Source organism: Molossus molossus, unplaced genomic scaffold, assembly GCF_014108415.1.
Source record: "Molossus molossus isolate mMolMol1 unplaced genomic scaffold, mMolMol1.p scaffold_m16_p_17, whole genome shotgun sequence".
Classification (NCBI taxonomy): Eukaryota; Metazoa; Chordata; class Mammalia; order Chiroptera; family Molossidae; genus Molossus; species Molossus molossus.
In genome coordinates this window covers 69,740,608-69,755,480 of record NW_023425352.1, presented here as the reverse complement: position 1 = coordinate 69,755,480, position 14,873 = coordinate 69,740,608, and the positions used below count along the sequence as shown (strand labels likewise).

The following is a 14,873-nucleotide window of genomic DNA, read 5'->3' as shown; positions in this document are numbered from 1 at the left end:
GGAGAGAGAGAGAAACATCGATGAGATAGAACATTGACTGGCCACCTCCAACATGCCCCACACTGGGAATTTGACCCACAACTCGGGCATGTGTCCTGACCGGGAATCGAACCAGTGACCCACACTGGCCAGGCTGTGTGCTCTTAAAGCAGCCTCTTCTGGACACCTGTAATCACCTGAGCACACCTGTAATCACCGTGTGATCCAAAGACCAACATGTCAGGTCTCTTTGGGGGACTTGATAATAATCAGATGGTGGACTCCCTGTAGGTGAAGGCTGGGCCACTGATTTCTGTTGACCCCAGGTCTGACCCTTCATCTGGCACAGAACAGAGAAAAGATCATGACATTGGGAATCAATAGGTAAAAGCGCAGGGAGGTACTTAATTCTGGACCTCGACTTCCTTATACCTGAAATAGTGATATCAGCTACCTTATAGGGTTGGTGAGGCCTAGAGGCTATTTATACACATGGAGAGAGAGAGAGAAGGAGAAATTACGGTTGGTACCTGGTAGAGCCTCAGTAAATATATTGACTGTCAATATGTTAATATTAGTTGCTCAACAAATGTGCGTGGGAGGAAGGCATACTGGTTAGACTTTCTTTCTATCTGGATACAGAAACATGCAAGTAGGCTCGCTGCTTTGATTCAGGCTCATTCGCACCCAGAGAAGTGCCCAGATGCTATGTTGAACTAACTTACTTTGCTGAATTTGATTTGAAGTCATTCAACCCTAAAGGTATTCAGGAGAGACTGGCCGGGCCGCTGCTCTGTGATGCCTTATTTCGGCCATTTCATTCAGATTCCACTGTCCTTCTGCTAGTGTGAGCATTTTTTATTTTCTTCCACACTCTCCAGGGGAAATGAAGACAGGATTTATGACTGAATTAAAAAGCCACGCTGTGCAAGGTGTGCCTGTCCACTGGAACACAAGCTGGGAGAACTGTGTGTGCAAGTAAAACTCAATCCATTGTAGACAGTGGTGGCCACTCATGGTGGGAATGTCATGTCTTGTCCCTGACCTCTCGTCTAGACCTCCTGCCCCAACAGCGGCCTTAGCAAGTGGAACTTCGTGGCCGCGAGCCTCTGCCCATGATGACCCAGCCAGCGTCACCTGGGAAGGTCTCCCTCCAGCAGTGGTAGAAGCTGCATAAGAAACTTCAGTTGTGCCCGACTGGTGTGGCTCAGGGGTTGAGCGTTGAACCTGCACCAGTAGGTCACCAGTTCGATTCCCAGTCAGGGCACATGCCCAGGTTGTGGGTCTGATCCCCAGTGGAGGGCATGCAGGAGGCGGCCAGTCGATGTTCTCTCTCATCGGTGTTTCTCTCTCTCTCTCCCTCTCCCTTCCTCTCTCTCTAAAATCAATAAAGAAAAATTTTTTAAAACAAACAAACAAAAAGGAACCTCAGCTGTGATGAGGCAAGTTTACCTGCTGGGGCAGGGGACCCACGGTGAGAAGACATCTAATCCACAGGCGTTGTGAAAAACTCATCGTCTAAGGTTCTAACATCAGGCTGTGGTTTGAATCTTGGGGCTGAAACACATGGCTGTTCATGCAGCGGATCAGCCTGGTCTTCTTTCTCCTCGCGTGGCTGGCAAGCGCCAAGCCACTTCGTTGCAGCTTGGGGACCAACCAGAGGCCACGATATGAGCTGCCCGGTTGTGCAGGCACTGATACCCTCTACCACAGCAGCCCAGCCCCGAGTGACACAATTAACCCTGGCTCAGCTGCATTATGTTTCTTGATCAAAAAAGAAAGGAAGGTTTTCTTACTCCTTCTAGTCCGAGCCCTGGGCGAAGCGTGGAGGGAAAAGCCTAGACATTGTGGGGAAACGGTGGCTGTGCTGGGAAGTCCCACCGACACCGAGAGCTGGGGCTGCGACTGTGGAAGCGCGGGGCAGCACCCGGGTCAGCTCCACCCAGGATGAAGGCACACGGCTGAGGTTCCACTGGCACACGTTCTGTGCCCACGGGCAGCTGCAGCGAACACGTCTGGTGATGGTGCGTTCATGTGCAAGAGTGGGTGTGTCTGGTTTCCAAAGGCTGAGCAAACGAGGTGCCTGCGCAAAGACCTAGACAACGCTGGCCGGGTGAGGGGAGCCATTTCTGCACACAGGGGAGCTCGGGCGCCGCCCCTCGACTTGGAGGAAGAAATGCACCAGCCCGGATTCGCAGGCAGCCTCCTTTTCAGGCCCAGGGTCATGCACAGTGGCCCCAGGTGACGGGGCGGAAAGGGTATGTTAACCTCCCTGCGTTACCTCCGTACTCCCAGACCTGCCCCACATACACATAATTACAGTATTGTTTGAAATGGCGATTGCTCTCTCTCTCTCATACTTACCTACGGATGAATAAAAGCATCCTTTTAAAACAGAAATGTCACTTTATTCGTTGACCTCTAACATGCCAAATCTCAGCCAAGGAAGCCGGCCCGCTCGCTATGGGAACTCGGCTTTGAGAACACTTCGCATTCTCCCCCCCACCGACCGCCACGCCTCAGCTCCAGCTACGTGGGGTCCCGGGGCAGCCGCGTTCAGGGAGAATGTGGGTGACAGACAGAATGTCCTCCCTGTCGTGCACGAAGAATGGGCAGGAAAACACACGACGGCTGTATGGACCGTGTCTAATAAGGAGTGGAGCCGGGGAGCCATCCTGCCCCCTCCGCACCACCGTGAGGAAAGCAATGCAAAAGCCCTCCAGGGACTCACAGACCCAGAACCCTGAGGTAACAGTGCACCCCTGAAAACAAAGAGGGCAAGGAAGGCTCACCGGCCTCTGAAAGCAGGGGAAGACGCCTTGACTGAGAAATGAGTAGCTCTGTGTTGTCAGGAGAATTCTGACTCATTCTAACAGCCATGTCGAATGGGAAGCCCTCCAAACCGATGTGATTCAAGGCTAGTATCTGCCCTCCTGGGAAAATTAAACGTCTCGATAATACCGTCAAAGATAAGAAGGAGCAGTTCCTCGGGCCGTTTACAAAGACATACCTGGTTTGATCGTTTTAGCCTTTTCAGCCGGTCCCCCAGGTAATATTGAGGATATAAAGACCCCAGGGTCAACTCTGCCTACATCTTCTCCCTCGTTAATGACAAAACCTGCAATCCAATGATATTTAAGAAGATGGTGCTCAATGACTTTGCAGTTCGGAGATCACACAACCACCAAGTGGCATCACTGATAGGTGTCCCTAGGTCCCCCGAGCCTCCAACGGCCCCTTGTACTCTGCCAAGTCCCCTGGGTTTGCCAGGAGTTAGTGAGCACAGCCCGAGCCAGGAACACAGCCCACCAGTGTGCACTGCGTGTGCTCAGAAGACAGCGAGAGAGGAAAGAGATGATTTTTAACAAGTACTGTCCCTGGAGTGTCTGTTTCCTATGTGGCTTCAAGGGTCTTCACATGAAGGAAACAGTGAAAAAATAGACTATTTTTTTCCATCACTAAGAATCTAAATATACTAGACAAAGGATGTTAGATGGTATTGAAGGGGGGAGACCTTTTCTATCTCGTACTCAGATTCTCACGATATGTACCCCAAAATCTCATCAGGCCTCAAAGGAAAACTTTGACCCAAAAGTCCCACTGCTTTCTAGGGACACTTAAAGGGAGGAAAAGACGGAACAGGGAGAGGAGAGGCAGAAGAGGGGAGTAGAAAAGTCCAGAAGGAAGCCGCCACGCACCCCGCCCAGAGGGAGAGACTGGGTCTCACCCACCAGGGCCCTCTTACCAAAACCACGACGTGGGTCCCAGTTCAGTGTCACATGTATGATATCTCGATCCAGTTCAGCTGTAAAGTCTGTTCTCTTATTTTGTGACCCTAAAACTAAAAAATGGAACCCTGCATTGTGCTTTTTTTTTTTTTTTTTTTATCCTCACCGGAGGACATTTTTCCATTTTTTGTACAGATGGAGTGGGAGGGAGAGAGAGGAACAGAGAGAGAGGGAGAAACATCGATGTGAAAGGGACACATCAAGTGGCTGCCACCCACACGACCAACCAGGGCCGGGGACAAACTGCAACCGAGGTACGTGCCCTTAGCAGGAACCGAACCCGGGTCTCTCCGGACCGCAGGCTGACGCTCTAACCGCTGAGCCAAACCGGCCAGAGCTGCATTGTGCTTTTCTGCCAAATTACCTGAGACCTAGTACCCCAGGGGTGCACAGGTGCCCAGCCACGCACGTGCACACGCTCAGCATGCTGGGAATGGATAACTGAGCAGGTGCTTCTATGAACTTGCTCAGTCAGCGTTGGCTCAGCAGGAGCCCAGGCAAGGGGGGATGGGCCACCTGCATTTTGCTGTATGACTTTTATAGCTATTTTTCCTGCATTGATCTTGGGACAAGACAGAACTTGAGCAGAGATGTACTTGATGGCAGTGAAAACTAAAACTGTCATTAGAGCACAGAGGTGAGACACCCAAGTCTTTCCCTTCTGGGCCTCAAATCGGAGGGTGGCGCCGTCCCATAGCCCAGAGCAGGTGCCCTGCCGCTCCTCCCCAGCTCGGGTCCTGGAGGAAACCAGAGCGGAGCCGTGAGGTTGTTCTAGGCCCGTTGGAGTCCTGGGGCAGGCACGCTAGTGCCCGACAAGACACGGGAAAATTGTAAACGGTGCCCCACCGCCCAAGGCTTTCCTCATCTCTGCCTCCCCAGGGGCCATGGCGAAGCCTGGCAAACAGTTCGTGGTAGAGCCGCTGGTGGTAGTTCAGATGCAGTCCCCACACTGAGCATGCTCGAGGAGTCGAAGTATGTTTCTGGAATCTCCCTGTCTTTACACTTCTCGAGGGACTTGCCCAGGGGGTTAGGACAGAAGGTAGCGGCGGGCACCCTGTGTGCGCTTCCGGGTGAGCATAGGGAGGCTCTGGGCTGCGAGAGGAGCTGCAGCTGAAACGGACGATGCCTTTCTCCGAGCACACTGCTCCCCAGCAGGGGCCTCAGCGGACCGAGTGCCGGGAGCTTCACCGACAGCCCCGCGTGGCAAGTGCACACAGCCAGCCCCGCCGACGGCAGACTGTTCCCGACCAAATGCAGCTTTGAAAATAATTTTTTTAAAACAAAATGATTATAAACACTACTGGGGAAATGAATTGAAGTGGTGGCAAATATTTCAAGCCAGCATCATTGGTAAGGTTGCCCTTACTCCAAACCTGGTCCACGGCCTAGCCCACCGCCTGGTCCTTACCTGTGCACACACTCCGAACAGGCAGCCCAGAGAGAGGGCCACACGGCATTGGCTTCTGGACCAAACAGGCGCTCTCCAGCTGTTCCCGCCGGTGTGGGGCTGTAGGGAAAGAGCGAGATGGGATCAGATGTCCCCGGGAGGCGGCCTCCTGGCATCTCCTGGTCTGGATGGACGGTGGCCTGACGCGGGCGGCCCTCAGCCTGATCCGCCAGCAGCTCTGGGAACAGGCCGTCCAAGGGCTGCTTATGAGAGGGCACCAGAAGAATGGCTTCGGGGTCTTTCTTTCTTAGGGGGCCCTACAGTCACCCAGGCCTCCTCTGAACCTCCCACTTTCTCTCCTTTGGATTGGATCTGTGGCCTTCCAAACTTCCATTTCCTTAACCACCAGGTAAGAATCATGTTCCCAGGCTTGCGGTGGCTCCACGCTGAGTACAAAGCATGAGTCTTTCAGGTGGTTCTGATTTTTATTGTTTGTTTTGTTTTCGGCTGGGCTGGGCATGCTCCCGCACCCCAACCAGCGATGTGCTTGAGGGCTCCATGCAGAACATACCTACTTGATCCTTGAAAGCATATGAATTGGCTGTCCCCTGATCATAACCAGCTAAAAACAAAACCTTTCATGCAGGTATTCAGATGGCTTTTGCTGAGCCAGAATTGTAGCAAGTAAATAATGTTCAAGGCCCTAGGAGCATAATGAATTAGGTGGGAACCCTATCCCACCCCAGTCAGCTCTGCATGAGACAAGCTACATACGGGGAAGAAGAAAGTAGAGAATGAGAAGAAAGAATAGATACAAAGTCACGGGTGCTCAGAGCCCTAGGATGAGCTGGGTAATCGGGGCCACACAGGCAGCTCTGTGGTTTCAGAAGGATGAGGACCAGCACATACTCCAGTCACAAAGGGCAAACACGGTGTGGTCCACTCACCTGAGGGGCCTGAAGTAGTCACTTCATAGAGACAGACAGTAGGAGGGCTGTTGCCAGGGGTTCAGGGAGAGGGAAATGGGGAGCTGTTTAATGGACATAGTTTCAGTTTTGCTAAATAAAAAGAATTCTGGAGAGTGGTTGCATAATCACATAACTAATAATTAATGCTACTAAATTGTACATTTTTAAATGGTTAAGATGGCTGCTTACTTGAAATGAAATAGACAAACCTTTGGCTAGGCACTAAGGAAAAGAGAGACAGGGCTCAAATAAACAAAATGAAAAATGAAAGGGAAAAGTTACAACAGTCACTACAGAAATACAACGGACCATACTACAATACTATAGAAGACTATTTGCCACCAGATTCAATAACCTACAAGAAATGGACACATTCTTACAAATATAAACCTTCCTGGACTGAATCACAAAGAACTGGAAAATCTAAATAGACCAATCAACAGTAAGGAGATTGAAACAACCATCAAAAACCTCCCAAAAAGTACAAGCCTAGGGCCAGATGGCTTCACTAGTGAATTCCACCAAACGTTCAAAGAAGATTTAACACTCATCCTTCTCAAATTCTTCCAATAAACTGAAGAGTCAATATTTTCTAACACATTTTATGAGGCTATCATAACCCTGATGCCAAAATCTGTCAAGGATAACATAAGAAAACTACAGACCAAAATCTCTGATGAAGACAAATGCAAAGATTGTAAACAAAATAATAGCAAATCAAATACATCAATTCATTAAAAAGATAATTCATCACAATCAAGTGTGGTTCATTCTAGGGGCACAAGGATGGTTCAGCATTTGCAAATTGATCGATGTGATACACTATATTCACAAAATAAAATAAATTATATGATCATATCAATAGATGAAGAAAACATTTGATAAGATACAGCATCCATTTATGATTAAAACACTCAATAAAATGGGTGTAGAAGGAAAGTACTTCAACATAATAAAGGCCACATATGACAAACCCTCAGCCAATATCACACTCAATAGTGAAAACTGAGAGCTTTTCCTCCAAGATCAGGAACAAGACAAGAATGCCCATCTTACTACTGTTATTCAACATAGTAGTGGAAGTCCTAGCCAGAGCAATCAGGCAAGAAAAAGAAATGAAAAGCATCCAAATTGGGGATGAAAAGTGAAATTGTCATTTTTGGCAGATAACGTGATTCTTTATGTAGAAAACCCTAAAGACTTGACCAAAAAACTATTAGAAACAAATAAAAAAATATAGCAAAGTTGCAGGACACAAAATCAATGTGCAAAAATTAATTGTGTTCCTACATATCAACTATGAAATTTTAGGGGAAAAAATGAATAAAATACCTAGGAATAAAGTTAACAAAGGATGTGAAGGACCTACATACTGAAAACTACAAAACAGTATTAAAAGAAATTTTTAAAAAATGATAATAAATAATGGAAAGATATTTCGTATTCGTGGATTGAAAGAATCAATATAGCTAACATGTTCATATAACCCAAAGCAATATACAGATTTAATGCAATCCCTATCAAAATCCCAATGACATTTTTTAAAGAACTAGAACAACAATAAAAAACTATCAGATTTATATGGAACGACAAAGACTCCAAATAGCCAAAGCAATTCTGAGGAAAAAGAACAAAGCTAAAAGTATCATACTCCCGCCCTGGTCGGTTTGGCTCAGCGGTTAGAGCGTCGACCTGCGGTCCTGAGAGACCCGGGTTCGGTTCCCGCTAAGGGCACGTACCTCGGTTGCAGTTTGTCCCTGGCCCTGGTTGGTCGTGCGGGTGGCAGCCACTCGATGTGTTCCTTTCACATCGATGTTTCTCTCTCTCTCTCTGTTCCTCTCTCCCTCCCACTCTACCTGAACAAAAAAATGGGAAAATGTCCTCGGGTGAGGATAAAAAAAAAAAAAAAAAAAAAAAAAGTATCATACTCCCTGACTTCCAATTATATAACAAAGCAACAATAATCAAAAAGCATTATACAGAAAAACAGACACAAAGACCAATGGAACAGAATTGAAAGCCCAGAAATAAACTCACAATAAACATACCTCGGTTGCAGTTTGTCCCCGGCCCCAGTTGGGGTCATGTGGGTAGCAACCAGTCGATGTGTCGCTCTCACATCGCTGTTTTGCTCTCTTCCTCCCTCTCTCCCTCCTGCTCTATCTGAAGATAAATGCGAAAATGTCCTTGGATGAGGAAAAAAAAAAAGAAAACCTCTTCAATACATGGCTCTGGAAAAACTGGAGAGCCACATGCAAAAAAATAATAAAGCTAGATTGCTTTGTCACCAAACACAAAAATTAACTCAAAATAGATCAAAGACCTAAATATAAGACCTGAAACAATAAAAGACATAGTAGAACACATGCTAAACTTATGAACCTTGGTCTTAGAGAGGATTTTATGAATTTACCCCAAAGGCAAGGGAAGAAAAGGCAAATATAAATGCATAGGACTATATCAAACTGAAAAGCTTCTGCACAGCTAAAGAAATCGTCAACAAAACAAAAAAGCAACCATGGGAGAAGGGGAAGAAGATATTTGAATGGGAGAAGATATTTGCAAACAACACCCCCAATAAGGGGTTAACATCCAAAACATATATTAAAAAATCATACAACTTAACAACAATAACATTAAGAAAATCCAATGAAAAACTAGGCAGAGGACCCGCCACACCATTTCCATCCTGACTCTGGACCATTCAGTCACGTGCCCCGGGCTCCAGCCCAACAGCACGAACTTCTGCTGCCCACACAGGCCCTGTGTCCGTCACTTTGACACGCCATGGGGCAGGCGCTCAGCCAAGTCTTCTAGCAGGAGCACGTGGGCCTGGGCTCCCAGCATTCCTGCACACCTCCCCCTCGGCCTGCTGGTGTCCCCTCCCCTGGGAACGAGCCTCGTCCTGGGAGCCATCACGCTGCTGTCTCTGTGTCTGCCTTAGCGGTAACCCATTGTCCCCTTTGCAGGGACTGTCCTACTGTCACCCTAGGGACAGGAAGGGCACCAGTATCAGGACTCTCCACCCAGTCAGCCCGTGCTCCATATGTTATAACACACGGACTGCCCACAGCCACCCGGCGGGGCGGGTTCGGCTACTGTCACTGGAAAAACGAGGACACTGAGGCAGAGGTGTGTCAAATAACGTGACCAAGATTACAGAGCAGTGGACACCTGAGCAGGTCTTGGTGATGGATTTCACAATGCTGGCTTCGTTCCAGAATTCTGTCTACAGGGGACCATGGCCGACGTCTTTCACCAACCACAGCAGAGAGGCTGCCCGTCTCATCCGGGACTCAGATCAACAGGGCCAGAGGGTGTCAGCCCGTGGCCCACCCCAGACTCTGCACACAGCGATGGTGGCCAGTTCAACGTGAGCTCAGGCCCAGCTCGTACTGACAATATCCTGCTTCAAATTGGGTCCTCCTGTCCTAGAGTTTCTTGTACCCCTCGGCCACCCCACCTCCACGGCGCCCACCTTGCCCAGAAGTACAGGAGAGGTCATGCTTCCCAGACAACCTTCCACCGGCGGGGGCTGGGAGCACGGCACGCGTGTCCACCCTTCTGTCCTTCGGATGAACACTTCCGGAGGCCTTCGGTACAATCTTGTTGAAATCAGCCCTGATGCTCACAGCCACCTTGAAGACACTGGCCCAGGCCGTTCTTGACCTCCCCTTCTCCCTGCCTCCCTCTCCACGCTCGCTCCACAGAATCCCCTCCACAGAAACCACCTGCACCAGGTCATTGTCTTAGGCCGTGCTCTGGGGCCTTCCCATGACCAAGGGCCCTGGAATCTCCTTGTCATGTGAGGGCTCATAGTGACCTCTGAACTGAGGTATTAACCGTTGTAACAACTTGGCATTTGTAAACTGAAATTAGAGTGGTAGCAGAGTTTACTGAGGACCTTGACTCAGCTTTCTGTTCAGAAGGCTGGCTTCATGCCATGCCGAGCCTTGGAAGCCCGCTGTCCTCAGGAAGGACACTCGGCAATCGGCACATCTGAAGGTGACCTTGAGCCAGTCCCTGCTTCTTCAGGCTTTTCAACAAGGAAGTGCTGTAAAGTACTACTACCCTGAATGACAGGTTAGAGATGGCCACACGTTTTTTGACAGTCGGCATCAAGAGGTGGAGCCTGTTTCTGCTACCCTTGAATCTGTGTTGACCTGTGACTTCCTGACCAAAAGAGTGTGGCAGAAGGGACACTGTGCCAGCTCCAGGCCCAGCCTGGAAGATGACGGGCGGCCCCACCCTGGGCCCTTGGGGCCCTGATTTGCCACATAGAAGCCCGACTACCTTGTTGATGGCGCCGCGTGGAGAGTCTGAGACGGCTCAGCTCTGCTCGGGGAGTGAGGGTCTCAGCGGGGCTCACCGTCCCAGCCATCCCCATGGGGCCCGGCACGTGAGTGCAGCTGTCGTGAAGCCTCAAAACCAGTCCTGCTGACCAGTCCAGTGGCTCTGGTCGGCAGCACACGAGCAGAAGGTTCAGCCAGCTAAGCCGTGCTGGGTTTTCTGACCCAGAAAACTGTGGAACAGGCGCAGAACGGTGCTTGGTTTCCGCCACTGCGCCTTGGGGTGGCGTGTTCCACAGCCAGACACATCGATAGCTTCTCTTCATCCTCATTTCGTCTACAGTTCATGGTGATGTATATTTGCATCAGCAGAACGTGGGGCAATCATTTTTAAGAATGACTTTAAGATGTCGGAGTCCAGATGCATCATCTGTACCCTCCTGCTGCGCAGACAAATAACTCACCCGAAAACAGCTCCCTCAGCAGCCTGCGGGGTCCCAGCCGCCGCCGACTCAGAAGCCCGCCAGTCAGTGCAATCCAGTGTCTAGGCTAGTTTTAAATTTATGAATCATGGTGTCATAATGTCAGGTTGTGTTCATAAGCTCATTATTTTCACTTGCAAATGAAATCACAAGTAATTGTTAATAGAGAAAGTGGCCTAGAGCAGAGGGTAGGAGGACCGACTGCAGGGCCAGCTGCCTGTCAGAACCCCAGATGCGGCTCCTCCCCTGGGAGCTGGTAGAACAGGAGACGGCAGAGGGCCGCGAGGGCTAGCTGACGTGCACCGGTGCTTGGAACAGTACCTAGCTCACGGTACGACCAAACAGGCCTACTGCAACCTATTTCTTTTGTCCTCTACGATTTCCTAGTCACCTAGTTCTTTCTCCACCTAACAACAGAGCAATGTAGGGAAACGGGCTGTCTGCCCTGCAGGGCTGAGCACAGACTTTCCCACAGTCAGCCTTCAGGGAACCTTCGCGGCACTAGGTGATGATCCCCAGCGAACGTGTGCTTCCCTGGGACATCTGACATCCCTTAGCCTGTTTCTTTAGGGACACGTACTCCGAAGCACCGAGTGCATGGTGGTGGGCCCAGAGAACAGGTGTGTCAGGCCCACCTGCCTCCAGTGCCCAGTGCTCCCGTGTCGCTGCGGGTGTCCACGGTGACGCTGTCCAGTGACGTGCCCAGCAGGCCCTCGGCAGGGTCCTCCAGCCTCCATGCAGGTAGCGTGTCTTCTGAGCATTACAATCTCTGAGTCCGAGGGAGCGGCTTGGACTGCGCCAGGTGTGCAAGACTCCAACTGGCCATCTGCACACACTTATCACAGCCTGAAACGTGGCAGAAAAAGATAAAGAAATAAACACAAGAATGACGCTGTCCCATCGCTCTTGTGGCAGCAGCACAGCCAGCCCCACCTTCTGTGCTCTGCCCCCTTTTCCTGCTGTTTCCCTCATGCGAACTCTGCAGCTCCTGGGACTGGCCCTGAGATGGCCCGGTCTCCCTAATTAGCGCTGGCTAATGAGAGAAACCTCGGAGACATGAGAAGGGCGGCCGAGACGCTCGCCCTCCCCGTGGCTGGCAGGGCTCTGACCCACGGTTCTGATGTGCGCCCCTGGTGGCACCCACAGCGACGATGACCTGCCACCACCCTTCTCTTGCTGCCTTTACAGAACTGTCCTCACAAACGCTGTGTTTCAGACGGGTTTTCAAATTACCCGAGCTCCCAAATCAGGCTTCGTCCTGTGGAATAGATTCTTCAGTCTCTCTACAGTTTAGTTCCCTGGTCTTAATATTTAGATTGAGGTCAGATTTTTTGAAATATGTATACATATCAGATGCGTTGAGCCCCCAGCTTTGACGCCCTTCCCCTCTTCACGTAGAAAGACGGAATAAATGCTCCAATGAAGCCCCTAACTGGAGACCATGAATGGCGACTCTCAGGGCCTCACTCTTCATGTCGTTCAGAAGGGACGGATTTGTTACATAGATCCTGCTAGTGAGCGAGCCTTTCTAGAAAGCCCGTTTGTATTTGTAACAAGGAAACTAAAGACTATATTGTGGGCACCTGCTCCCTGCTGAAACCCAGAAGCGTGCCCAGGCACCTGAAGTACCCCACTGTGAGGTGTCCGGGGCCCACATTCCCCAGGCAAACCCCACCTTCCCTGCAAGGTGTCTGGCTCATTGCGAGGGTTCTGCCTACTGAAACAGGTAGACTTTCAAAAATGCTTTATGAGCCCGGCCGGTGTGGCTTAGCGGTTGAGCATCGATTCATGCAACAAGAGGTCGCCGGTTCGATTCCCGCTCAGGGCACATGCCCAGGCTGTGGGCCTGATCCCCAGTGGGGGTCATGCAGGAGGTGACCAATCAGTGTTCTCTCTCATCGATGTTTCCATCTCTCTCTCTAAAATCAATAAAGAAAAACTATTATAAAAATTTTTAATGCTTTTTGAAAACTTTCTATGTCTACGAGGCATTTGATATCATGATTTACATACAGCGAACAAGAAGAGAGGAATACAAGCAATTCAAATGGGACCTGCAGGTTTTGCATAAATGGCAACTTTTGCAAAATCTGTTCAGACACATAGAACAACAGCAACCTCAACACGAACAGCTCTCATTGCTGAATGCCCATTATGTGCCAGGCACAGTGGTGAGCACGTTATTTGCATTGTATCATTTATTTTTTGTATTTTTAATATGTTTTTATTAATTTTTTTAGAAACATTGATGTGAGAAACGTCAATTGGCTGCCTCCTGCATGCCCCCTATTGGGGATCAAACCCGAAATCCAGGCATGTGCCCTGACCGGGAATTGAACTGGGACCTCTCAGTCCATGGGATGACGCTCAGTCCGCTGAGCCACACCACCGTGCTGCATTGCATCATTTAATCCTCACAATAACCCTGGGGAGTAGATGTCATTATACCCATTTTACAGATGAGGAAGCATGAGGCTCAGAGAGAGTTCACAATGTCCTCGAGGTCCTACACTGGCAGAGCAGAACTCACACTCAAGTTGGCTGACCCACAGGGCACATGGGACATGGGCATACCAAGAACGCAGAGACAGCACAGGGGATCCCCCTGAGCCCTGCCTGGCCTTCGACCGCCAGGCCCAGAGACACTGTGAGCTTAGCTCAGTCATGGTGGACACTCATTCCCACGGGGGACACTCTAGGGAGAGAGGTGGTGGCTCAGGGAGGGATTGAAGGAAGCTTTGGCACAGAGGTTGAGGGTACAGAAAGAAGGGGCTGACCCCAGGGCAGGGGGGGCTCGGAAGGCAGCAGAGGGGAGCCCCAGTGGCTCCGGGAAGGGTTGTCCCCAGCAGGAAGCCAAGAGCATCCGGGCACTGGGAGGAGAGAGGCCACACAGTGAGGTCAGGGCCTGAGCATCCACACTCGGCACGGAGCGGGGCTGGTGGGACTGGCGGGGCTGTGTTACCATTGTCAGGCCATGGCCCAGGACTTCGACTGGCTAGACCAGCAGTGAAGGCAGAGCTGATTGGTAGGCAGGAGAGCCAGAGCTGAGAACCTTGCAGGAATGGAAGGAAGTGTCCCCCAAAATGCTCCCAAGACACCCCCGGCACGCCAAGGACAGCGGGTGGTTGCTGTCCACCGGCCGGAGGTGATTCACAGTGACTGCGGCACCAGGACAGCAGCTGGCAAATGGCCCAGCTGGTCTGGGGGCGAGCGCTGTACCCCAGGTTAGTTAGTGCTTCACGAGCACGGGAGCCAGCAGGGCCAAGGGCCACACAGAAGACCAGAGAGGGACCAGAGCCAGCCGGAGCAGCCCGCGGAAGGCCCGTGGAGCTTGCAGACACAGCGGTGAGAGAGACAGCCGTGGCCCCACTCAGCCTTCCTGAGTCCTGAACCTGTGCACCTGTGAAAACAGGTGCTCTTCTTCTCTCCCCAGGGAGCCAAGTACAACTAACTATACAGTAATATGCTTAATTGAGACCATTCACCGAAGAATGACGAAGAAACATTTGGGCAATGTTCAACTTCTAAACAATCAAAGAAATGTCAAATAAGTGATCGGTGAGAAATAATTTTATCTATCAAATAGACAAAGATGAACATGATAAAATCTGTTCTGGAAAGGGTACCGTGAAATGGGCAGGGTGGCACGGGGCATGGGAACCGAGGAAAGCGGCAAGGACCGCAAACACGCCCCAGCCTCGCTCGACCAGTGTGGCTCAGTGGCTGAGCGTCGGCCCTGCACCAAGAGGTTTCTGGTTCGATCCCCAGTCAGGGCGTATTTCCAGGTTGTGGGCCCGATTCCCAGTGGGGGACATGCAGGAGGCAGCCAATCAATATTCTCTCTCATCGATGCTTCTATCTCTCTCTCCCTCCCTTCCTCTCTCTCTAAAATCAATAAAGAAAAAAAAAAAAGCTTCACAATGGAGTACTTATGCAGCTGTAAGAAAGAAAGATCTCTTATCCTTTGAGACGACATGGAG

General features: G+C 50.4%; 1 protein-coding gene across 1 annotated transcript in view; it reads right to left on the bottom strand.

Annotated features, from left to right (window-relative positions):
- FRMPD2 (FERM and PDZ domain containing 2) overlaps window positions 1–14,873 on the bottom strand; it is an 83,628-nt gene that overhangs the window by 20,969 nt on the left and 47,786 nt on the right. The window contains 5 exon segments of the mRNA XM_036264859.1: window positions 2,796–2,912; window positions 2,990–3,097; window positions 3,725–3,814; window positions 5,176–5,274; window positions 11,533–11,739. Of these exon segments, the coding sequence (XP_036120752.1) occupies window positions 2,796–2,912; window positions 2,990–3,097; window positions 3,725–3,814; window positions 5,176–5,274; window positions 11,533–11,739 (621 nt within the window).